Below are 26791 nucleotides of genomic sequence, written 5' to 3' on the forward strand. Positions count from 1 at the left end.
CAGGTGTGTGTATTTGGACAGGATTCTACAAACATGGGGAAAGGAATGGAAAGACCTAGATCAGGATGTCACTGTGCCTTGTGCGGTGGGGGGTGGGGGGGAGGAGGAAGAAGGGGGAAATAAAAAAAAATAACTGACCAAAATCCAGCTTATAGGAAATGATGTCATTTATGGAAAACGTACATGCTTTTGTACAGATGCAAACAAATGAAAGGAAAAGAGAGCTCCATCAGCTGAGTTCTTAGGGGTGCCCATGGGAGGCTGTCAAGTGAAAAGTTATTGGTGATGTTTCAGTCCTTTGGTTTTCTTGTTTATTATGTTATTTTGTTTTATAATAGATACATACAAATATACATATATGTAGATATACATATATGGTATATATACACACGCACATGTTTAGTATATATACAAATATACATGTGTGTGTGGATATACACACACACACACACACACTCTTTTGAATGTGTGAAGTAGCATATGAAACAATGATGACGGGAAGACAACTGGGTTGCCATGTAACCTATTTTGGTAGAAACGTAACAGTCTCCCGTGTAATGTGGGTGTGCACTCGTGCATGTTTGCACAAAGCAGAGGAAGGTGTGGAAGGCGGCTCTTCACTTTGATTCCCCACTGGGGGAATTGGGTACGAGGCAACTTTTAAACTCTCCCATCCCCAGGGCCTAATGAATGCATTCATAGTAGTGGATAAAACAATGTTAGCCTTGAGTGGTTTACTGATGATCTGTGAGGCTACTTTGGTAGAAATTTAAATACTTTATTAGAGTTTAATCTCTGTGAGGGAAGAAAGAACATTGATCTTCATCATTCATCTTGTCATGGATTCATTCACTCATGCTGAGAGTACATATTAAGTGCCATATAGATAGATAGATAGATAGATATATGTATGTGCCAGGTATTTAACAATATTTTCTTTGATGCCTAGCACATTCGGAGTTTTTTTTTTTTAAGTAAAAATATAGGGTTTTGAAAGTTCATCATAGAAAGACCTGATCTAGTGGATCAGGAAGGCTTCCTGGAGGAAGTGGCATTTAAGCTGCAGACTGAAGACTAAACGGGAGTTTGTTGGGTGAGGTCAGGGGAGGATTCCACATTTCATGCAGATGGAAGGGTATGTGCAAAGGCCCTGAAGCAGGGAGAAAGGAACATGGTAACGTGAGGAATGAGGAGTGTGGCTGCAGCCTAGGAAAGAAAAGGATGAGAGGGAATGAGGCTAGAAAGGTATGTAGGGGCTGGATCATCCAGGACTCGCAGGCTACTAGAATTTCCTCCAACTTTTTATTTTGAAAAGTGTCAAACCTATGCAAAAGTTGCAGGTGTAGTCAAGTGGATCACCTAGATTTTCAAATTGCTGGCGTTTTTCCATGTTTGTGTGCTCTCTCTCTCTCTTTCACACATACACACACACACACACACACATATTTTTCTCTTTGCTGACCGTTTGAGAGTAAGTTACAGACAACATGTCATGTTAAAAAGCATGTCATGTTTAATATCATGTATCTTCCAGGAACACAGATTATCTCTGGTATAATCGTGATACTGTTACACACCCAAGAAAGTTAACATTGATAAAATACCTTTACCCAATAGATTGTCCATATTTAAATCTTGAATTGTCCCAATGTTCTCTGCTAACTTTTTAAAAAATCCAGGATCCAGTCAAGGATCATGCATTGTGTGCAGATATCCACTGGTGTTTTGAGAGGCAAGTTTAGCCCAGCTATTTTGTAGAATGCCCGTCAATTTAAATTTGCCTGATTATTTCCTCATGATTAAACTCAGGTCGAACATTTACAGCAGGGATACTCTCATAGGGGATGTGAGGCCTGAGAACTACCTAACATCAGGAGCACATGATAGCACTTTCCATAATGGTGATGTTAAATTTGGTGGTGTCTACCAGCTTTCTCCATTGTACAGATGAAATTTTCCTTTGTAAGAAATAAAGTAATCCGGAGGGTCGTGCTTTAAGATTCTGTAAATATCCTGTTCCCCAACAGTTTTGCACTCAGTGATTTTAGCAACCATTGGCATCCCTCATCCAAGATAATTATTACTCTGGTGAATACAAAGTGGTGATTTTTCTAATTGTCTAATTTTTTGTATATTAGTTGGTATTCTGTGAAGAAGAGCCTTCCTTTCTCCTCTGCTCTTTTTAATCAGTATCAGTATGAACTTGTGAATTTTTAAAATACGAATTTAAGATTTAATATATATTTATAATCCACTTCTGACATAAATCGTTTTGATGTTACAGTTTCCCATATTTGGCCAGCAGGAGCCTCTGTCTAGAAGGCTTTTGAGAAATAGTACCTGGATTGAGTGAATGAAGTAATAGTAAGAAAGTGAGGAATAAATCTGTGTTTACCATGCTTCTTTTTTCTCCCGAGGGTCTACATCTGTCAATCTAGCGCGCTTTTCTTTTTATTTCTCTCTAGGTCTCATGGGCTAATTGGCTCTCGTTCAGCTGTGAACCTGACAGATAAGTCATCCTGCTGTGTATCAAGACAATGCCCAGTTTCAAAACTGCTCTGAAGATGATGAAGGCAGGATCGCCCAGTGATGCTGTCAGGGGCCAACAAGCGGCTTGAGGATCCCCTGTTCACCAGGTAGCAGCTTGAAGGAAGCCCCTTCCCATTAAGGAGAACTGCATGGCAGGCAGCCCCCACTGAAGGCTGGAAAATGAGTGTCCCAGCGGCTCCTAAGAAATCATGTTACCCTGAGTTACGGGACCAGAGAAATGGAGTGAAAAACAGTAACGAGAGCGTCCTACGTCTGGGAGACACCAACGCCAACCCCATCATGTTGGAGGTCAGCCCCTCTCCTGGTGAGCCTGTGACATGTGCCCTGACAGATGAAATTGGAAATGCAAATTCAAGGGGGCCAGAAAGTAGTACCCGTGTCCAGAAGGAGTTTCACCCCCTTCAGGGCTTTTCGAAGGCATCTCAGGCTGGCCCTGCCAGCCTGAAGGATTTTAAGTTTTCTCCGATGGCTCAGAGAGAACGGAATGAAGAGCCCATGCTGGAGAGAGGCACAGGTCCCCTGCAGGCCCCTCGGGGTCTTCAGGGACAAGGTCAGCCAAGTTGGAGGACTGTCACAGGTGAGGCCGGCCCAGAGGTTTCGGCTCAGAGGGAGGTTGACGTTCCCTGGCGTGTTCCCAAGGATAAGTTGGCCAAGACCCTTGACAATGAGGAACTGAGGAGGCATTCTTTGGAGAGAGCCGGCAGCTCTGCCGTAGCGGTGGGCATGCTTACCAAGGAGTGGGCTGGGGGCCTGGCCTGGCCGCTTCCACAGCCCGCAGTGTTGGGGTCCCCAGCAGCCCCCCGTCCGGTACCCAGTGGCGGGGTGGGGCCGCAGAAGACGGGGGCAGCCCCTTCTCCAGGGCTGGCTTGTCTTCCAGCTGATGGTACCTCAGAGGGAAAGAGCTCACATCATCCTAAACCATCTACCTCAGTAATCAAGGAGACCACCCCCTTAGAGACCCAGCTGGATGGGGGACAGGTACCCAACGTTAGCACCCAGAGCACAGAGCCTTCCGCCCACCCGGAGTGCGCTCCCAGTTCCTCTCCAGCCTCGAAAGACGCCCTGAGGAAGCCAGAAGCACAGTCAGGTGAGGGAAAGCCCGAGCCCAAGGTGGAGCTGAAACTTGTCCCGCTCAGGGCCCTGCAGGAGTTCAAGTCCACCCCGGCGGAGGGGCTGGGGTGTCCTCAGGAGGACGGCGTGTCACCCCTAGGGAGAAAGGAGCCGTGTACAGAGGAGGCACAGCAAGAAGCCTCGGCCGCTGCACGCAGCGGCCCCCAGCCGCCGGGTGTGGGAAGAGGCAGGGGCGAGCGGGAAAAGAGAGGTGAGGAGGGGTCTCTGCAGACCACGCCCAAGCCGGGCCCCGCTTCCTCGGGAGCTGCTGAGCGTCCGCCCACGGGCAGAAGTTCACCAGGCGCAGCTAGGAGACCGGGTGAAACCCCATCCAGCAGCGTTTCACCCAGGGAGGGTCACGTCGCTTTTGTTCCTGGTGATTCGACTGACAGCAGGCCCTCGGGTGCCAGTGAGGAGAGAGGGGTCCTGGGCGGTGGGAACGGGGACGGCGCTACGGTTTTTAATTCAGATGGTTCTGTTGGAGAGAGCGGAACTGGGGTCCCCGAGCCCGCCGACCCTCCAAGCAGCAGCTCAGAAGCTGGGGAAAGCACAGAGATCGCTACATCCGTGGCTGAGACTAGGAACCGTCTAGAGACTGCAGCGAAGACTGAAAGCACCCCCCAAGCAAGAGCAGATTCTCTTCCCGGAGTCCCAGCGCCCCTCCACCCAGAGACAACTGTGAATGTGGCCCGCCAGCCCGTGCAACCCAGCAGCCGTTTTCCGGACTTGGGCGCCTTGAATGTGGACGCGGGGGTCCCCCCGGCCACCCCGCCTTCTGCCAACAGCTCCAGGTTGTCACACGCTTCCCTGAAAGTGCCTGACAAGAACCCCTGCCCTGGTGGGATCCCCAAGCCTGGCCTCACCCGTCCCGAGGACACACCCGCCTCACAGGAGGGAACAGAGGGCCCCCAGGTTGAAAAGACAGAAGAAAGGGTGGATCCCCGGCCCATCGTTATGCCCAAGCCCAAGCACGTGAGGCCCAAGATCATCACCTACATCCGGAGGAGCCCTCAGGCCCTCGGCCAGGTGGACGCGTCTCTGGTTCCCGTGGGGCTACCTTATGCCCCGCCCCCGTGTAACGTGCCTCTCCCCAAAGAGGAGAAGGCGGCAGGTGGAGACCTGAAGCCGGCCGCCAGCCTCTACGACAAGTTCAAGCCAGACCTGCAGAGGCCCCGCGTGTTCAGCTCCGGACTCGTGGTGTCTGGGATCAAGCCCCCGGGACACCCCTTCAGTCAAATGAGTGAAAAGTTTTTACAGGAGGTAAGGGAATGTCACCGTGATACAGTCTATAAGTTGAACATCCTAAAGTTTGTTGTGTATTTTTCGATGAATTGTGCAAACAGAATTTCCTCTCTTAGCAAATTGCAGATTCTGACGGATGCACTTGTACAGAAATGGATGTTTTTAGCTAGAGGAGGTCGTAGGCAAATGGACACTTGCGATTAGAAGAGTTTGATAACCAGCATGAGATGGAGCTAACGTCTGAAGAGGGTCATTTAAATTCTCCCTGACATAATCCGTAAAAGTTAGATACGTATGCATTCAAATTGGCTTCCTTGTTTAAATAAGTGAGCATAATTCTTCTATAAATTAGGTCAATGGAAAAAAATCCAAAATAAATATATTGTTCATATTAGTCAGACTTCATCCTCTGAGGGGGAGTATTTCCCTTATGGGAGAATCTTGTATTCGTCCATGTCAAGAGTACAGTGAGTAGAAAATAACGTGTTAGGCATGGGCTGTGTTTTAGGTCAAAACAGTAATTACAGCTAGCATTTAGTTGAGTGTCTACTATGCACTTGGCCCACGTAACATCACGTTTAATCTTCGCCGGTCTTCACTAATCCTTGCAGTGATCCTCTGGAGGGCAGGATTGTGGTTCTTATCATTGCCCAGATGAGGAAGCAGACTCGGAGAGCTTTGAGTCACTCATCCAAGGCAACAAAACAAGGACAGCACTGAGATGCTCACCGAGACCCGCCCAGTTTCCTCACTCTGTGGCCCCTCTCAGTACTGGGGTGCTATGGCGAGTTGTGCTCCCAGAGCTCAGAAAGGAGGTTTTCTGTGGACGCAGTCTCATGGCAGCCAGTGATCAATTAAGAGGAAAGCAGCATCAGATCATTTCTCTCCCTGACACCCTCCACGTCTGCTCAGGCCACTCAGAACACGGGCTGGAGCCTATAGGATGCTCAGCTGTTAGGATGCACTCGATCTGGCTCCTTTACTTCCCGACCACCTCTCCTTCCTTCACTCTCTCTCTCCCTCTGCTGCCTCAGGGCCTTTGCACTTCCCTCTGCTCAGAATATTCTTCTCCCAGATATCTGAATGGCTTTCTCCTTCACGTTCTTTAGGTCTCTGTTCAATGATCACTTCATTGGAGACTTTCATTTGTAATAGTTCGTTAAATAAAGTAATTTTGTACCTTCCCCCTGCAAACAAAAAGATACCCTAGAGTTTTCTCTGCAAAACACAATTGTGAAAGAAACTTTATTTGGAGATGCAGGCAAAAATCCTGTTACTGTTCTATCTCTTTGACCCTTCTTAATTTTTTTATGTATGTTTCCTTTCTTTGTTGCTTCCACTCTCTCCATAAAATACACAGTAATGTCTATATTAGATGCACATCCCCCCCAAATATTCTCTATTCTTAATCCTGTAGAAGCCACCCCAAGTCTCCAGGAAGTGGAATAGTATGAGTGTTTGTGTGGCTTTAGTCGTGCTGAGGGGTTCGGAGAGACCCCGTTGGTGTGGGGACAGCAGTCCCACTGTGCACCAGCCGCTCTGAGGACCATTTCCTGCTGTAATCAGAGCATTCGAGGCCCAGGTCCTTTCCTCAGGCTGCAGGATAGAGCAGAGAAGCCCCAGGGGTTGTGCTGGGCTCATTTCTGCGGTAGTCTCTGATCACAAGTGGAGAATGGGCTGGCCTCTGCCCTGTGCTCCTGTAGCTGTGACTTGGTGTAACCCAGAGAGTCCCCCTCCTGTGTTCAGCCCCCAGAAGTGGCTCTGAAGGTCATCGTGGGTCTAGCCATGCCAGGAGGATAAAATAGGCTGACTTGTTTAGACTGCTTTCTGCTCTCAGCTATCCTGAGGCCTCTGGGACACTCCCTCCTATTGACTTCTTGGGGGAACCCTTTTAATTACTGGTGTAAGTGGGGGGAAGGGAGCAAGAGTGAGAGGACCCGGTGAGGTTGTGTGCTTACAGCATACAGGTGTGTGATTAGGGCTGAACTCTGTTCCTCCTCCCTGGTACCACCCCATCACTGTAGGACACTGTGCCTGTCAGAGTTCTCCGGAGAAACAGATTGTATACACAGGTATGTATATGTATGTATGTGTGTATCTTTCTATCTATTGAGACTTTAAGGAATTGCTTCATGGAGTTGTGGAGACTGGCAAGTCCAAAATATGCAGGGTGGGCTGGCAGACTGCAGACCTAGGGAAGAGCTGATGCTGCAGTTTAAATTCAAAAGCCGTCTGCTGGGAGATCTTTTTCTATTAAGGCCTTCAACTGATTGCACGAGGCCCACCCACATGGTGAAGAGTAATCTGCTTTATTCAAGGTCTACTGAATTAAATGTTGATCTCATCTGAAAAACAGCACTAGAGAAACATCTAGGATAATCTTTAACCACATATCTGGGTGGCGTGGCCTATCACGTTGACAAAATGAGCCGTCACAAGCCCTCTCCTTGCAGTAGCTTCTCAGTGAAGCCTCTGCATTTGCCCCATCGTCTCCCCAGCCTGCCATCCCCTGAGAACAGGACAGGGCAGATAGGAAGAGGGACAGTCCGGTAAGAACTTAGTTGCTTGTGGTGTGTGCCTTGATGGATTTTAGGAGTTTGTTTGAAATCACAAGGATTCTTTAGTTTCAGAATTATTTCTCTAAAACTACTGCATTAGAGAAAGAGGGAAAAAACCCATTTGGGGTTAATCTCTCTGTGTTTATGACTGTACGGGGATACCTGCTGTGTTCTGTCAATAAAGATGAAAGAAAAGAGTGTGAAGCTTTTTGTAGACTCTCTTGTTTTATTAAAAATGCCTAGATTAGGCATCTAAGGAGTACTTTTCACCTTTTCAAAGAATTTGTTATCTTACCAGAGACAAATTACCCAACAAAATGGCAGGCATTGAGGTTCCTGAAATTGTTAAGGTCGTTTTCAAATGATGGAATGATGGATTTTGACCCCTGAAACCTATACAGTTTGAAAGAACAGAATAATTACTGAGATAAGACATTGCAATCCTAAAAACCTGACAGATGTAGGTTAGAAATGATAATTTCTTCATGGGAGCACCTGCTAAAAGCAATGAGCAATGACACTAAACATTTAGACACTAAAATAAAAAAAATCGAGCAAATATGAGTATAATAGAAAAACCAAAGATTGACAGTAAGAGAGTAAGTAGAAAATGGTAAAAATGTTATCAGAGAGCAGATGTAGAATGTTCTTTCACAGGAATATAATTTGCTGGGGCCTGAATTCTATCTACGTACTATAGCAATCATGCATATTTTACAATGTGATTATGATAAAACTTTAAAGGCCTCATCTTTTGTTTCAGTAACATCAATTTAAGGAGAACTTTGTATCTATTTCAACAGTAAAAGAGTATTAAATTAAGGGTTTATCTCTTCAACAGCCTGGATCAAAGCTTTATAGCCCCTATTAAAGAATATTGTTAAATGCCTGTGATTCCTGAATAGATAGAGGTTTGACACGTAAAATGTATTATGATTTAGAGCAGAGTTAGTTAACATCTATGTCTTTTCATACATAGCCTCTGGCACTTTTTTTTTAACTTAAAGGAAATAATATTATTTTGTTGTCTTTTTTTTTTTACTTTTAACATGAAGAAACACTGATACTATGAACAGGCTTTGTGAATACAGAATTGCATATATAAAAGGTAGCCATCAATTGTATTCTAATCCAAACTGTTAATCACAGGCAATGGTAACATGATGTTATGTTGTTAGATTCAGGAAAGAATGAAACATGATTCCTTTATTTAATAGATGTTTGTTGATTTCAGCTCTGTGCTAGACATTGTTCTAGGTGCTATGAATTCAGCAGTCAGCAAGACTGCCCCAAAACTTCCATTCTAGTGAAACTTGCTCAGACATTCCTGGAGGCAACACCTTACTAGGGAAGACAATCAGAGGTAATTCACAGTCTCTCATTTTTAATTATGTAAAAAGAATGTAGAAGCCTGAAAACACATCTTTCCATTAACTTCTCTATTCTTCCAAATAACCTTTTCCCCCTCATTAACAATGCATATTTTATTTCCTAAGTAGCCTAATAAAGACTTAACATAAATTGGTAAAGTTCATCAACTTACTGTAAGACTAGGTCACCAGAAAAACTGTGCCTTTTCTCCTTAGGAATAATGAGACTGTCATAGTTCCGTGAACATTTGCTAAATTCTTTCCTTGCGTCATTGACATTTTTTGTTTATAGATTAACTACTTGCACAAATTCCAATGATTTTGTAGTGATCAAATTTAAAAATCTGACGGAGGGAATTCTTTTTCCTCCCAGCGAAATGTAGATTCATAGAGTATTAAAACCAGCATAGACCTAAGGGATCATCCAGTTGTTGTCAACTTAGGGGCGAAGACATTGGGCCTAGAGAAGGTAAGAGATGGGTGATGGAGCAGCTCGGTGGTTCCAGAGTGGTCACTGTTGGAGCCTTGGTCTCCGGACCAGGTTCAGCACTCATCCTGTGACGTGCGGTTCTCTGATTGATCTTCTGGTCATTTATCATAGGTTACAGAATGCCCTGGAAAAGAAGAATTTTGTCCTCCTCCCTATACTCACTACGAAGTTCCTCCAACTTTCTATCGATCGGCCATGCTCCTTAAGCCCCAGCTGGGATTGGGTGCAATGTCACGTTTGCCATCTGCCAGGAGTAGGATCCTGATCGCGAGCCAGAGGTCTTCAGCGAGCGCCATTCACCCACCAGGAACCCTAGCGGCAGCTGCCAGCCTCTACAGCTCTGACCCTGCAGGTAACCAGTGCAGCAGGGACTGCTTTTTCCTGCTGTACTTTTAAATAGTAATCGCATAAAATGATGGTAACTGTCTAACGTATGAATGCCTCTCCTTCTTTTTTTTTTTTAAACAGAAACAATCACCATTTTAAAAAAAAAATTAATTAATTAATTTATTTTTGGCTGTGTTGGGTCTTGGTTTCTGTGCGAGGGCTTTCTCTAGTTGCGGCAAGCGGGGGACACTCTTCATCGTGGTGCGCGGGCCTCTCACTATCGTGGCCTCTCTTGTTGCGGAGCACAGGCTCCAGACGTGCAGGCTCAGTAATTGTGGCTCACGGGCCCAGCTGCTCCACGGCATGTGGGATCTTCCCAGACCAGGGCTCGAACCCACGTCCCCTGCATTAGCAGGCAGACTCTCAACCACTGCGCCACCAGGGAAGCCCCACACTAGAGTTTCTTGAAAGTGCTTCTCTTTGCCACACCCTTGCCAATATTGAGTATTACCATTATTATTACTCCTATTACTATCATTATTATTGCATTTCTTTTATTATTAGTGGAAGGGAGCTTTTTTTTTTTACCTGTTTGCCATTTTGTGGCTTGTCATTTACTCGGGTAATAACTGATGGTCTTAATGGTTAGTTGTTTTCTTGGTAAGCCCTTCTATAAAAAATCAAATTATTTTTTAATGGTTCCTGTGATATATGTATATTATGATGGATCTACCTGCTGTTACATAGCTGCTACAGGTCAATTATGTGTTCAGTCACCCATTCAACAATTAGTACTGTGGGACTGTTACATGTCAGCATTGTTCTAGGTGTGGGCATAAAGCAGTGACAACAGGCAAAAATCCTTGCCCCTGTTTTAGAATTTTAGGATGGGGGTAGGCAAACTTTTTTTTTTTTTTAGTAAATAAATAAAGCACATGGTCTATTGAGAGAAATAACTAGTATTGAAGAAAATGAAACATTAGAGAAGGGGGAATTTGGGATTTGGGACAGGAAGGAGGGAGATTCCAATTTTAAATAGGATGGTTGGAAATGACCTCCCTGAGAGATGACCTTTAAGCCAGTCCCCAAAAGATGGGAGGGAGGGAAGAACCAGTGCAAAGGCCCTGGGGTGGCAGGAAGGCCAAGGAGGCTGGGGAGAGTGGTTGGGGATGAGAGTAGAGGGGCGGCTGGCATTGAGGGAACTTGCAGAAGGCCTAAGAAGGTCGTAAGGATGTGACTGTTAGTCTGAGTGAGAAGACCATTGGAGGCTTTGGAAATAGGGCAGTGTGATCTGAGTTTTGTGTAAACAGGACCTCTCTGAGTGCCGGGTTGAGAGTACGCTCTAAGGGGACAGTTTGTCTGCATATCTCCCTTCCCTTTGCCCCACGCATTCTCACTGCCTCTGACTCTCCAAACTTTGATCTCTGTGTCTTCAACTCACTGTGATGGACAGACTCTCTCTGAGTTCCTCCCTCCTGGGCTCTGGCATGGATGGTGCCCCCAGGCAGTGAGATTGGCAGTGATAAGGCTCACCTCATTGGTTTTCCTCCTCCAAAGGATCACATTCCTGGGCTGGTTGTTGTACAATTTCTGAAAACATTAGTTTTATATATTTTGTTTCATTTTGTAATTGTTTATGGCAATTTCCATATCAATTAAATTTTTATGGGTGAAGTTTCTTTTACATATTCATCAGAGATTGTTGACGTCAGATGATGTTTGTTGTAGCTAATGAGATAACTTTCTTTTTGGTGTTTGCTCTTTTAGTTTCAGACTATAATGGTTGTTTGGGGTTTTTTTGTTATTACTTTAAGAATACTTTTAGAATGTTTCTGTATATGGTTGTATTTTGTTTGCAGTTTGTGTTTAATTTTGTGCCTGGCATCACATATTCAGCACATTGGGATTCTCTGTCACTCGTACCTTGGTTATTCTTGGATCTTTATTTTACATGGTCACTCGAGGCTCTGAGCGGCATCACACTGGCAATGGGAACAGGAGGTAGGAACAGCCCTCAACGCTGCAGGCCGTAATTTAGCGTTCACATTTCCAAACTCAAGTGATGTCCCTCATTCTGAATCCTAAGATCTGGTTTGATATGTGAACTGCATACACTGTATTTTTTTCAGTTCTTAAGTAGGAAAACACTTAGGTCTCCTATAGACAAGTAAACCTGTGACTTAAACTTTGGGAAGAATTCCTGTTGTTTCCACTCCTGTGTTGGCTCTGTGAGTACCATTACGTGCATCATGGCTTTAAAGTGGCTTAGAAGAACCAGATGTGCAATAAGTACATGGTACCCCACAAAGCATATTCTTACACAGTTTCTTTGCTATAAATGAATACTCTTTCCTAAGACCCTTAAAGTCTTACAGATCTTTTTGTTTTTTTTGGTCGTGCCACGCGGCATGCTGGATCTTAGTTCCCCGACCAGGGATCGAACCCGTGACCCCTGCAGTGGAAGTGCGGAGTCTTAACCACCGGACTGGCAGGGAAGTCCCAAAGTCTTACAGATCTTAATGTGATTCTGTCTGCTGAACAATAAATAAACCTAAGCACTTCCTTACTTCTTACATAATTTCTGTGTTTTTGTATATAGGGTTTTCTGACTCCACAGTCATGCATAAACCTATGAAGTTTTACTGTCATCAGGCCTGGGTATGAAACTCAGGATGCTATTTAAGTACTCCAAGTACAACAGCAGGATGGTTACCTCCCTTTAGGTGGACATAAAATCTGTACTAGTGAGACCTAAGATTGTATATAAAAACAACTCATTATTAGATCCTTCACATCTAAAGAGTTAAAAAGATAGTGCTTTTCTGTACTGCCTTTTTAGTAGATTTATATATGTTTTATGTTCCTTTTTCTGAAAAACATCTCTCATAGCATTATGTAATACATTATGTAAAAAATGTTAACTTTTATACAGCATATCAGGATGTAATTTGTTTTCATGAAAATAACTATACCCAGTGTTGCTGAAAGCATGATGTTTTTTGTCAGCCATTGCACCCTGAAAGAACGATAATATTTTTTGATCGGGATAAAGTGTCAGAATAGAAGTTTTTTAAAGACTAGATGAGAATACTTTATTCTATAAATAACCAGAGAAGTTCAATCAGATAAGTTGAGACAGTTTTTCTCAACTTATATTCAGTTTTGTTATGAATTCTGCTTATTAAAATAAATTTTATTTTAGAGTTCAACATACTGTGTAAACGTGCCTCTTTGGTAATTTTTTTCAAAAGGCAGGTTGAATCCTGCCAAATTTTAAAATGTAGGCTATTATATTAATGTAATATATATTGAAGAACAAGTAAACTTGATTGGAACAATTTTAAAACACAAGCACAGTAGTGATTGTGGAGAAGTCTGAGTGGTCATGATAATGTCAGAAATTTAGCAAATTGTAAGTATATACTTAATATTTCTAAAGGAAGAATTCTGAGGTGAGAGCATTATCCCCACTCTGTGGGGATCCAGAGAGTTAAACCAGTGATTACAACACGAAGAGAGACATACTTGATAGAGACATGCAGAGTGCACGTGAGTGGGCTATCCAACTCAGCTCGGGCAGGTCGGGGCTCTGGAAAGATTTTCCAAATGAGGTGAGTTGAAATGAATTTTGCAGGATAACTAGGAGTTTATCAGAAGGGGTAACGGTAGAAGGTGTATCTGTCAGAGAAAGAGGTCATCAGTTTGGGCGATTCAGATCGTTTACAGGGACCGATTGCTCAGTAGGGAGGGCTGGAGGATGCTTGGTAGGGCGGGGCGAGTGATGGACAGTCAGTCATTGGACACGTGCGGAGTTTGAGGTTCCTTGGGAACATTCAGGTAGAAATTTTCAAAGGGCAGAAATGGGGACTGGAGAGAAGTCGGAGCTGAAGGTCAGTGTAGGAGTCATTGCCACCTAGATGTGAGTCGAAGCCGTGCAAATGGATGAGCAGGGTCAGGGCGGGAGAGGGAGGACAGAGTAAGGAAGGGGTCAAGAAGAGGACTTTGTGTCCACATTTAAGGAGTAACTGAAGAAAGACGCCTGCAAGAGGCAGGAGACTGCAGGGTGGGTGGGTGGAGGCCACTGGGAAAATGTAGCGTTGGCGTCTAAGGAAGGGGGAGCTTCCAAGGTAGAAAATGGTCAAGTCTGTCTCACAGAGGACAGGACAAGGAAAAATGCAAAGAGGCTGGGATTGGAAATTAGGAAGCAGTTGGTAACCTAGTTCTGAATGAGCAATTTTAGTAAAACGTGGGGTGGAAGTCACGTCTTAGTAAGGCTGAGAAGTGAATGAAAAGTGAGGAAGTGGAAGCAATGAGAATAGACCGCTGTTTCTAAAAATGCACCGGTGGAGGAGAGCCCTGGGTGCTTGCTGCAGGGGAAGCAGGGCTGCGGGTTGTTTTGTTTTTCAGAGCCTGTGCTAGAGGTCGGACTTAGCTGGAATTGTGAGCAAGAGGGAGTGGCCTGGGGAGAGAGGCTGAAGGGTGTGGTGGTGTTAACTGTTGGAACAAGGTGCCCAGGTGGGTGGCAGACAATGAGATCGCGATCCCATGTGGAGGGTGAACCTTGGAACAGAAGCAGAGCATTAATTCTTGTAAGACAAAGGAAGAGAGAAAGAGAAGAAACACAGAGTGGGTGAGGTATTGATTCCTCTGTTAATAATGAGAGTAGAGAATGAAATATGCCATTTGCAGCAACATGGATGGACCTAGAGATGATCATACTAAGAGCAGTAAGTCAGAGAAAGACAAATACCACATGATATCACTTATATGTGGAATCTAAACTATGACACAAATGAACTTATCTACGAAACAGAAACAGACTCAAAGACATAGAAAAGAAATTTATGGTTACCAAAGGGGAAAGGGGGCAGGGGGAGGGATAAATTAGGAGTTTGGGATTAACAGATACAAACTACTATATATATAAAGAACAAGGTCCTACTATATAGCAAAGGGAACTATATTCAATATCCTGTAATAAACCATAATGAAAAAGAATGTAAAAAAAGTTTGTGTGTATATATGTATAACTGAATCACTTTGCTGTACACCAGAAACTAACATAACATTGTAAATCAACTATACTTCGATTTCAAAAAAAGAATGAGAACAAGTTTTTTGGCATCGCTTAAGTGCCATGTTACTATTTTTATCACAGTTTTACTTAATTTCATGACAACTATAGCATCTACCAAGAAAAATTTAAATCAGGTGGGAAAACATCCCTATAAGACAAACTGATGAATTCCTGAGATGGTCAAAGAGAACATGGCATAACTATGGGTCCTTTGGTGTCTTAATAACACTGGATGACCTTGGGACGAATCTTGGAGGCTTCGGAGGAACCATTAAGTTTGTACTGGTGTTTGTCTTAGTATATCTCTCAATGTCACCTGTTTCTACATACTGTTGAAGTGGACATTGACAGTGGCTATTTTTTTACTGTGCATTCAGCCAACAAAGCCATCCCATCTTTGACTTACTTTCATTGCAACTGAGCATGCCTAAAATGCCCCACAGAAACTTACTAAAAATGTAAGTTTCCTTGGCCCAGACCCAGAGAGTCAGCTTCAGTGGCCCTGGGGTGCATCACAGGCATAACAACCATTCTTCTATTTATTTGGACAAACACTATTAATATATGTAATAAATATTGAGCACCTACTATGTGTCAAGTTGTCTCAGCACTGAGGATACAACCATGAGGATACAACCATGAACAGGATAGAAGAGATCCCACAGGCAATTATGATGCAGTGTGACTTAGTGCTGGGATGGCAAAGTGTTCTGGGCTCAGAAGAACATAGGAGGGGATCTAACCCCAAGTCAGGGTCCAGGAAAGTTTCTTAGGTGAAGTATGGTATGAAGGAGCAAAGGATTTGAGGTATGGGGGTCAGGGATGAGGAGGTGACGGGAGTGGATGGGTATCCCGGGCAGAGGGAATGCTACATGTGAGGATTGGTATGCCTGGAACATAGGACGTCAAAGAGGGATGAGAAAAAAGACAGAAGATTGTCATGACGTGGTAAGCTGTGTTAAGGAATTGGCCTTTTCTCCTAAGAACAAGATGGTGCCATTAAAGGATATTAAGCAAGGGACTGATAGGATCATATTTCATTTAAAAAATATCTGTTAGACTGAAGTTTGGAGAATGGATTGAGGGACAGGAGTGGGGTGGGGTAACAAGGATGGAGACAGGGACCTTTTAAGAGACTGATGCGGGATACACTAAATGATAGCCAAGGTGGTGGTAGGGTATAGAGAGAAGTAGATAGGTTCTAGGGGGTGGATTTGACTAATCCCCGACCCTGTGAATCAAGTTCACCTCAGGATAGATTGTGGGAAAATCATTCAAGGATAAAAAGCAAGGAAGAGTAATGGCAGCCCTGACTCAACTCTACAGGCAAAAATCCACTACTAATTCTAATGGGACACAGCTGAAGGGTATGGACCTTGCAATTAGCTGCTTCATCTATTTGCTTTTTAAAGTGATAGTAAGGATGAGGATGAATCATCTAGATTTTTTTGTTTTGCCATTTTGACTGTGTTTGATATGGAATCTCAAGACTTCTGTCTGATTTATCCTTGTATATGAGCACTCATCACAAAGCTCGTCTTCCCAGATTTTCTATAGTATGGAAAGGGGCTGTATCCTTATCTTTATACATTCTTGTCCTTCCTTAATCCAAAACCATATAAAAACATGATTTCACAGCAGAGGTTCAGAAGTTGGAGAGTATTGAGTGGTTTGGGTAGGTAAAGTCTCAAACTGAAGTGAGGGATGGAATCATGCAGTATGTATTTACTGGACACCCGCTGGGTCCTGGGCTTTTTGTTTCAACATGCCTTTTTCTGTTTCTCCTGGTGCCTGCCTCTGGGACTTTCAGTCCTACAGCTTCTGTTTGCCTTCTCAGCTAGATGTTGTTCTTCTGGAACTTCCCTTCATCTTTCTCCTGGGATGGAGCCATGTGTTTCCTGGTTTGTTTTGCTGGAGTACATCCTCGGTAATTTTCTAAGAGACGGTTCAGGGAAAGCAAACTCACAGAGTTTTTGCCTTTCTGAGACAGCCTTTAGTCTGCATTCACTAGATCAAATATCATTTTCTAGGTTGAAAATGATTTTCTTTCAAAACATGCAGACTTCCAGTGTTGCTGTAAAGAAACCTGGTGCCAGTCTGAGAAATATATATATATATATATATATTTTTTTTGGTAGGAAACCTGCTTTTGTTTCTCTCTGGAAGCTTTAGAATCGTCTCTATCCTTGGTGTTTTAATTCTCTGTTTTCTCTGTCTTCCTGGAATTTCTATTATTTGGTTTCTGGACCTCCCAAAGTGATTACTTGTATCTAGTTTTTCCTCACATGTTTTCTCTTACCTCATGCTTTCCTTTTTCATTTTAGACCATCTGACTGGACTTTATTTTCTAACACTTCTCTTGAATTGTTGTTTGGGTATTTTTAATTTCCAAGGATGCCATCTTGGTTTCTGATTGCGTCTTTTCGTAGCACATTGCACTTTCTTTTATTGTTGCCGTATCTTCCCAAATTTCTCTAGGGATAATTAGATTTTTTTAAAGATAGCTTTTTTTTTTAACATCTTTATTGGAGTATAATTGCTTTACAACAGTGTGTAGTTTCTGCTGTATAACAAAGTGAATCAGCTATACATATACATATATCCCCATATCCCCTCCCTCTTGCGTCTCCCTCCCATCCTAAAGATAGCTTTTGTTTCCTGAATTCTCTCTATATGCTCAGGGGCAGATTTTCTCTTTGTTTTTCTCAGTGTTTTTGTTGTTTGTGTTACGCCGGCAGCTTTTCTCAAAGCCTTTGTGGTCATTCATGCTTATTATTGAGTCGGATGGACATCAAGTCCATTTGTTCGGACTCTTTAGGAGTCTGTTTCCCCTAACCCTGGGGCTTGGCATGGGGTGGGCAGGTAGGGGTAAATTCCTGGGTGCTGGACACTGCAGGACCGGATGAGGGAGACAGTGGGGTGGAGGTTATAGTGTCTCCCTCATCATTTCAGCCTCTCCCTCCTCTTTCCCGGGATCTGAGGCTCTGCGGCCCTGGCTGTCCGGCTGGAGGTCAGCACTTGCTTTTTCCAGGGCAGCGCTGCTCTCCCGGCTGCTGCAGGCTGCGCTTTCCTCTGCCTGCCAGTCGGGGGCCTCCGTCTCTGTTCCAGAAACTGTTGAAATATCTGGCTTGGTAAGTACCTGTCTCTTGCCTGTCTCTTGTTCTAGGTTTAAACAGGTAAAGTGCTTAATAGAAGGGAGTCAATAAATATTAGCTGTTATTATTAATTGTACCTCTTAAAATTGAATTACTCTCACTTTAAGGCATCTTTGGTAAGAAAGGGACAAAATGCCTGCGTTCTGTCCACCACCGCGAGCTGGCGGTCTCCTTTTCTACTTAAATCTAGTCACCAGCACCTCTTAGGGTACTGCTCAGTAGTGTAAAATGATTGTTCCGTCAGTATTGCAAAAGCAGTGTGAGAACTGTGCTTTAAATGCACTCCATGGAAAAGACATGCTATGTCGTCAGAATCTTCTGAGTCTCTTCCTTAGCAAAGAGAGCAAGTGCTTTGCTTTTCCTCTATTTGGCAGTGCTAAAGCCAATTATCAGAAAACAGATGATTCAAGTGCATTTGCTCATAAAGATATTGTTCCTTTCGATGAGCTTTGAGCCTCTGATGATTTCCCCGAGAACTACAAATATAAATAGGATCCAAGGGCTTTCTCCATCCTCACGTATACCCACAGCAGTTTAGAAGCATTGGTAGGTTTAGAGTCAGTTAAAAATAATTGACTAACACTTCTAATTCTGTAAGATGTGCTAGTACAAGGTCACCTGTATTTGACGTCTCTTTTTAAACAGCTTCTATTTATAAGCAGATCTGTCCAGCAGAAGTATGACATTTGCAGTATTTACATAACTTGTCCCTGCTGCGAATGTCCTTCTGTTTGTAGCACTCTCTCATGCCTGCTTCCGACCCGACCCTTTCCAGTTCCCTTCTCTTACACAAAGGCTTTGACTAATTTATACACCGGCCAATTATGTATAGAGAGGCCAACTCTCCCTAGGGGGGTTTTACTCTAATACAGTGGAAAATATGTCACTGGATATTTGTGAATCTCTGGATTGAATCCAGTCGCTTTAGGTGAGAAAACAAGATCTAAACAGAAATGAAAATGCAGATGCTCAGATACCAGTTATACTCCGATAACGCAAAAATGCTTAGTCTCAATTTTTTAGATAATTATAAGGAAGTAAAACTCAAGATTTGGGCCTCAATTAGAGACACACTGCATACATAGGTTTATTTGGTTTTGCAGATTATTTATTGCTCATTTAGCACAGTGTTCTGTTTTTACCTTTAGACCCATCTCTTTGCAACTCCAGAAACATTAACAAAACAAACCAAAACAAAAAACTTTCACTGTTCCCTTTCCAGCCTGGATATTAAATAATGCCAGTGAGCCAGCAATCTCAGTTAAGTTTTTCTCCTGATCATCATTCCCGGATTGTGGACAGACACACCTGTAATGAAGTGAGCAAAAGCACGGGGTCTAAGCCCCCTGCATCCCTCTGCAGCCTCACCTGTTGAGGGACCGCGCATCCACCCTGGGCCTTTCTGGGGTTTGCTTTGCTGCTCACAGGGAGTGACCCTACAGGCTGGCCAGCCACTCTGCAGGAGAGCCTTCCGCGGGTCTCTTCTGACCACAGCTTGCTTCTGTTGTTTTTGCAGTGAGAAGGATTTTCCTAGAGTTCCTACACATTGCTGTGTTTTCAGGTGTGCATGACCTCAGTAGGGCATGGCTTAACCACAGTGGTTCCCTTGGAGGTTTTTCGGGGATGTCGGCCTTTTCTTATTCCTACAACAAAGAATATTTCTCTTTACTCACCCTCCCACCTTCCCCCCGACTCCTCCAGCTAATCAGTCAGCCAGACCTGCTGATTTTTTTTTTAATTAATTAATTAATTAATTATTTTTCAGACCTGCTGATTTTGTAACTTCAATACATCTACTCCATCCCTGCTCCCAGAATGTCAGGACTTCTCTCCTGATCTGCTGCCCCCCAGCTGATTTCCATACCTCTAGTCTTGACATGTCCCAACTCATCCTCCGCTCAGCAGATCAGTCCCTGTCCTCCTTCCTTTTTTTAAAAAAAATTTATTTATTTATTTATTTATTTTTGGCTGTGTTGGGTCTTCGTTTCTGTGCGAGGGCTTTCTCTAGTTGCGGCGAGTGGGGGCCACTCTTCATTGCGGTGTGCGGGCCTCTCCGTATCCCGGCCTCTCTCGTTGCGGAGCACAGGCTCCAGACGTGCAGGCTCAGTAGCTGTGGCTCACGGGCCCAGTTGCTCCGCGGCATGTGGGATCTTCCCAGACCAGGGCTCGAACCCATGTCCCCTGCATTGGCAGGCGGATTCTCAACCACTGCGCCGCCAGGGAAGCCCCTGTCCTCCGTCCTTTAACAGTCTTTCTTGGCTCTGCATCGCCGTCAGGAGGAAGGCTGAGGACGTCCTGTCGATCAGGGCCTGACTCTCCACGCCCGGACGCCTTCTTCCAGCAGCCTCCTCCCTGGAACTTCCTCCTCCTTCTCTGTTCTGCTCCCGACTCGCTCCTGTTCACCTCTTCCAAGAGCCCGCTCCTTGGTCGGCCCATGCTGAGCTCGGGCCCCTCCTTTTTGTGCTCCCACAGCTCTGGGTTCTTGCCCCTGTCACACCACGGAGCACATTTTATTGTGATTTTCTGCATGTGTGTCTGATGCCGATGTCGTTTATCTTCATTCTGCGAGAGCTAGCATGACATCTGGTGTCTGTCTGTTCAATCAGTGTCTCTTGAACTTGGCTGAACTGAGTGGAGCCAGAGGATCTGCAGCTCTCTCTTCTCCTCTCTTCCTTCTTCATTTCTGCTCTCCTTGAGGCAGTGTCCATTCTCTGACTCTCCGTGCTCGTCTCGGTGGGGGTGCTTGCCGACACTACACGTACCTCTGTTGAGTCCTCTGTCTTCTGGACTGAGAAGGGCTGATCTAGTCATCCGTCTTCTGCCTGCTTTTCTGCATCTTCTATCTTGCCTCTTTCCTTTCCTTTCCAGGAGCTAGTTAGCCAGAACTAGCTCTAATGCTCTCGGTCTCTGTCTCTCTCTTAAATAACAGCTTTAATGTGTTATAATTCACATACCACACAATTCACCCATTTAAAGCGTAAATTCAGTGGTTTTAAGCCTCTTCAAAGAGCCATGTACCCATCATCATAGTCAGTTTTAGAACATTTTCAAGACTCCAAAAAGAAGGTAACCCTGTACCCGTGATCAGGCCCTTTTCATTTTCCCCAGACTCCAGCCCCTGGCAACCATGAATCTACTTTCTGTCTCTATAGATTTGCTTGTCCTGGACATGTCATATAATGGAATCATATAATATGTGGTCTTTGGTGTCTGGCTCCTTTCACTTGCCTTAATGTTTTCAAGGTTCATACGTATTGTCGCATGTGGCAGTACTTCAGCCCTGTGTTAGCCTGCTTGGGCTGTCGTAAGAGAGTACCATGGACCAGCTGGCCTCAACAACAGAAATTTGTCTTCTCACTGTTTCAGAAGCTGGACATCTAAGATCTACGTGCCTGCAGGACTGGTTTCTGGTGGAGCCTCTCTCCTTGGTTTGCAGATGGCCGCCTTCTCACTGTGTCCTAGCATGGACTTTTCTCTGTGCAAGTGCAGAGAGAGAGAGATCTCTGGTGTCTCTTCCTCTTCTTATAAGGACACCAGTCTTACCAATTTAGGGCCCCACTCTTATGACCTCATTTAACCTTAGCTGCCTCCTTGAAGATCTGTCTCTAAATACAGTCATATTGGGGCTTTAGGGCTTCGGCATATACATTTTGGGGGAACACAATTCAGTCTATAACAATTCCTTTTTATTGCTGAATAATATTCCATTGTATGGACATATCACAATTTATTTTTAAATGCATCAGTTGATGCACATTTGGGTTGTTTTAACCACTTTTTGGCTATTTTTAATAATGCTACTATGAACATTTGCATACAAGTTTTCAGGCACGTATTTGTTTTTATTTTTCTTGGGTATATGCCCAAGAGTAGGATTGCTGGGTCATATGGTAGATAACTCTACGTTTAACCTTTTGAGAAACTGCCAAGACTGTTTCCCAAAGTAGTTGCACTGTTTTACATTCCCACCATCAGTGTTTGAGGCTTCCAGTTTCTCCACAGCCTCTCCAGCATTTGTTATTATTACTTTTTAATTATTACCATCCTCTTGATGTGAAATGTTATCTCATTGTGGTTTTGATTTGCATTTCCCTAATGACTAACAATGTTGAGCATGTGCTCCTGTGCTTATTGGAAAATTCACATGCTTATTAGCTATTTGTATGTCTTCTTTGGAGAACTGTCTACTCAGATCCTTAGCCCATTTTTAAATTGGGTTGTCTTTTTATTGTTGAGTTTCAAGCGTTCTTTATATATTTTCGATGTGAGTCCTTTGTCACATATATGATTTGCAATATTTCTTCCCATTCTGTGAATGTCTTTTCACTTTCTTGATTGAGTCCTTTGAAATAATAAAGTTTAAAATTTTGATAATGTCCAGTTTTTCTATTTTTTCTTCTGTCGCTTATGCCTTTGCTGCCATATCTAAGAAGTCTTTGCCTATCTGAAGTTCATGAAGATGTACGCCTGTATTTTCTTCTAAGATTTTTATAGTTTTATCTCTTAAATTTAGATCTCTTATCCATTGGAGTTAAGTTTTACATATGGTGTGAGGTAGGGGTTCAACTACATTCCTTTGTATGTGGCTGTTGGCTTGACCCAGCACTGGAGCTTCTCTTTTAAATGTTAATGATTTGTTTTTTTTTGTTTTTTTTAAAAAGCAGACAGTTGGAGAGAGCATGAAAGGCCAAGTGTAGGAGGGAAAGGGGACTGCTCGGCTTCCTCCTTCCCTCTATTCTTTTTTAAAAAAATATTTATTTATTTATTTATTTATTTATGGCGGTGCTGGGTCTTCGTTTCTGTGCGAGGGCTTTCTCTAGTTGTGGCGAGCGGGGGCCTCTCTTCATCGCTGTGCGCGGGCCTCTCATTATCGCGGCCTCTCTTGTTGAGGAGCACAGGCTCCAGACGTGCAGGCTCAGTAGTTGTGGCTCACGGGACTAGTTGCTCTGCAGCATGTGGGATCTTCCCAGACCAGGGCTCGAACCCGCGTCCCCTGCATTGGCAGGCAGATTCTCAACCACTGCGCCACCAGGGAAGCCCCTAATGATTTGGTTTTGCTGAGATGTTGAAATCATCTTAAGGTGTTAGAGAATTTGCCCAATGTCTGGCTGGCAGCTCATTCCATATTATTACTCTAGACATGTCTCTCACATTTTCATCACTCTTCACATTCAGGGACTTTCCCACCTATATCCGGATTCACAACTGTTCTGTAAGTGTTGAAGTTGCTTAAGCCTGGGAACTATAAATGTAGGGTAATCAGCCATCCTGGTTTGCTTGGTGCTAGGGATTTCCCAAGATGTGACTTTTAGAGCTAAAACTGCGACACTCCCTGTGTAGGGCTGGGGCATCACTGTCCTGGTGGAGAGCATGCCCCATTGAATTGAGCCTTGACCTAAAATCCAGAGTCAAATGTTAGCTGAGCTGCAGTCATCTGAAAACTGGAGGCTCGAGGACCCCCTTCCAAGATGGCTCACTCATGAAACTAACAAATTGTTGTGGCAGGAGGTCTCAGTTTCCTCCATGTGGGTCTCTACACAAGGCTGCGTGAGTGTTACAACTTGGTGGTTGGCTTCCCCCAAAGTGAGCAATCCAGGAGATCAAGGAGGAAGCTGAAATGTCTTTTACGGTATGGCCTAACAAGTTTCATACCTTCAGTATTGTACTAGTCACACAAGTCAGCCCTGACTCATTGTGGGAGGGTGTGAACACTGGGAGGTGAAGATCACTGCTGGCAGAGGACATCTTGGAGGCTGGCTACTACAGTCTACTCTCTGGCTTCCAATGCATTCTGACCCTCCCACATGCAGAAAACACTCACTCATTGATGGCCCCCCAAAGTCTCATCCTTTATAGCATCAGCTCAACTTCCAGTATGTCATCATGTGAATCAGGGGTGAATGAAACTACTAAGGTATAGCTGAGTACAGCTCCTTGAGTACAGTTCCTCTTGAACCCAAACCTGTGCTCTAAAGAGATACATTTTCCCCTCCACCTATCTAATAGATAGCGGTGGGGCAAGCAAAGGATAACTTCAATACAGTCTCTTAAAAAAGAGGCAGCAGGGCACATGGGACTAATTTGTACTACCATTTGGGAATGATTTCTCGTGGCTCTTGGCTCCACCCTCTGCCCTCTTAGTCCTCCTTTTCAGTAAAATGTTTGCATCTTAGAGGTTTTCTCGGCCTACTTCCTGCACGTAGAAGTTTGAATATCTAAAGACCTTCTTTAACTTAGTATCGTCTCTCAACTATTTCAGTCTAAGCTGGCAGTTTTTCTGTTAATATAATTCTCTTAAAAATTTATGTCTCCTATGAATATTGTTGGATTCACTCCATTAGACAAACACCACAGTTATTTTAAGTTGGTCTCACTTAAAATAAGACTTTATCTTGAGCTTCTTCTGAGGGACAACCACCTAAAGCTTCTTCGAAGCATTAAACTTAACAGTAACTTCAGGCATTGCCTTAGATCTTTCTGAAGTCTTACCAAAGGATTTTACCGTCATCCCTTTGCTTCATCACTTGACAGTGTTTTTCTGACAGTGGTCTAGATATGATCTTTGCCAGAAGCCATTTCTTGATTTTAGTATTGTTTACCATTTGGAGAGGCTGGGAATTTTCAATGAGTTGTAGCTTCTTAATGTTTAACAGCTACTTTATATTAGCATCTTTAGCTTACCCTTCTGCTCTTCCATTTTACCAGAATAGTAAGAAGAAGCTGGGTAGCATCTTCATCACTCTACCTGAAAATCTCCTTAGCTGGAGTCCTAAATTCTTTAGATACAATTTCTACATTCCATGTCACAGCAGGTAACATTGTTGATAAACTTTCTGCCACCTGTTAACAAGGGTTCACTTCCCATCGGTTCCCTCACTTTATTTTTATTCTGTCCTCATTTTCTTTCTTTCTTTTTTTTTTAATACATCTGTATTGGAATATAATTGCTTCACAATACTGTTAGTTTCTGTTGTACCCCAAAGTGAATCACCCATATGCATACATATGTCCCCATATCCCCTCCCTCCTGAGCCTCCCTCCCATCCTCCCTATCCTACCCCTCTAGGTCATCGCAAAGCACCGAGCTGACCTCCCTGTGCTATGCTGCTGCTTCCCACTAGCTAACTATTTTACGTTCGGTAGTGTATATATGTCGATGCTACTCTCACTTCGCCCCAGCTTCCCCCTCCCACCCCGTGTCCTCAAGTGCATTCTCTATGTCTACATCTTTATTTCTGCTCTGCAACCAGGTTCATAAATGCCTTTTTTTTTTTTTTAGATTCCATATATATGCATTAGCATACTGTATTTGTTTTTCTCTTTTTGACTTACTTCACTCTGTATGACAGATTCTAGGTCCATCCACCTCACTACAAATAACTCAATTTCGTTTCTTTTTATGGCTGAGTAATATTCCATTGTATATATGTGCCACATCTTCTTTATCCATTCATCTGTCGATGGATATTTAGGTTGGTTCCATGTCCTGGCTATTGTAAATAGTGCTGCAGTGAACACTGTGGTACATGTATCTTTTCGAATTATGGTTTTCTCAGGGTATATGCCCAGTAGTGGGATTGCTGGGTCATATGGTAGTTCTATTTTTAGTATTTTAAGGAACCTCCATACTGTTCTCCATAGTGGCTGTATCAATTTCCATTCCCACCAACAGTGCAAGAGGGTTCCCTTTTCTCCACACCCTCTCCAACATTTATTGTTTCTAGATTTTTTGATAAAAGCCATTCTGACTGGCATGTGGTAATACCTCATTGTAGTTTTGATTTGCATTTCTCTGATCATTAGTGATGTTGAGCATCTTTTCATGTGCCTCTTGGCCATCTGTATGTCTTCCTTGGTGAAATGTCTATTTGGGTCTTCTACCCATTTTTTAATTGGATTGTTTGGGTTTTTTTGATATTGTGCTCCATGAGCTGTTTGTATATTTTGGAGATTAATCTTTTGACTGCTGTTTCATTTGCAAATATTTTCTCCCATTCTGAGAGTTGTCTTTTTCTCTTGTTTATGGTTTCCTTTGCTGTGCAAAAGCTTTTAAGTTTGATTTGGTTCCATTTGTTTATTTTCATTACTCTAGAAAGTGGGTCAAAAAAGATGATGTTGCTGCGATTTATGTCAAAGAGTGTTCTTCCTATGTTTTCCTCTAAGAGTTTTATAGCGTCTGGTCTTACATTTAGGTCTTTAATCCATTTGGAGTTTATTTTTGTGTATGGTGTTAGGGATTGTTCTAATTTCATTCTTTTACATGTAGCTGTCCAGTGTTCCCAGCACCACTTAATGAAGAGGCTGTCTTTTCTCCATTGTATGTTCTTGCCTCCTTTGTCGTAAATTAGGTGACTGTATGTGTGTGGGTTTATCTCTGGGCATTCTATCCTGTTCCATTGATCTATATTTCTGTTTTTGTTCCAGTACCATACTGTCTTGATCACTGTAGCTTTGTGGTATAGTTTGAAGTCAGGGAGCCTGATTCCTCCAACTCTGTTTTTCTTTCTCAAGATTGCTTTGGCTATTTGGGGTCTTTTGTGTTTCCGTACGAATTGTAAAATTTTTTGCTCTAATTCTGTAAAGAATGCCATTGGGGCAGAGAAGGGGAGAGTTGGCACATCCAGAGAGGGGCCTCAGGAGTGTGGAGTTCTGGAGTTTCGTGAGGAGATTAACCAAGATGGCGGAGTAGAAGGACGTGCTGTCACTCCCTCTTGCGAGAGCACCAGAATCACAACTGGCTGCTGGACAATCATTGACAGGAAGACCCTGGACTTCACCAAGGAGGATACCCCACGTCCAAGGACAGAGGAGAAGCCACAGTGAGACGGTAGGAGGGGCGCAATCAGAGTAAAATCAAACCCCATAACTGCTGGGTGGGTGACTCACAGACTGGCGAACACTTATACCTCAGA

General features: G+C 43.6%; 1 protein-coding gene across 10 annotated transcripts in view; it reads left to right on the forward strand.

Annotated features, from left to right (window-relative positions):
* The window catches only part of MTUS2 (microtubule associated scaffold protein 2), a 531311-nt gene that overhangs the window by 179197 nt on the left and 325323 nt on the right, over positions 1-26791 (forward strand). For all 10 annotated transcript variants that reach the window (XR_009498826.1, XR_009498824.1, XR_009498825.1 and 7 more), the window contains 2 exons: positions 2466-4920; positions 9432-9672. Coding sequence is in view for 7 of the 10 variants with exons in the window: in XM_059903311.1 (XP_059759294.1) it covers positions 2710-4920; positions 9432-9672 (2452 nt within the window). In the remaining 3 variants the exon portion in view is untranslated. The remainder of the gene's footprint in view (positions 1-2465; positions 4921-9431; positions 9673-26791) is intronic.

This window comes from Balaenoptera ricei, chromosome 18 (genome assembly GCF_028023285.1).
Source record: "Balaenoptera ricei isolate mBalRic1 chromosome 18, mBalRic1.hap2, whole genome shotgun sequence".
NCBI lineage: Eukaryota > Metazoa > Chordata > Mammalia > Artiodactyla > Balaenopteridae > Balaenoptera > Balaenoptera ricei.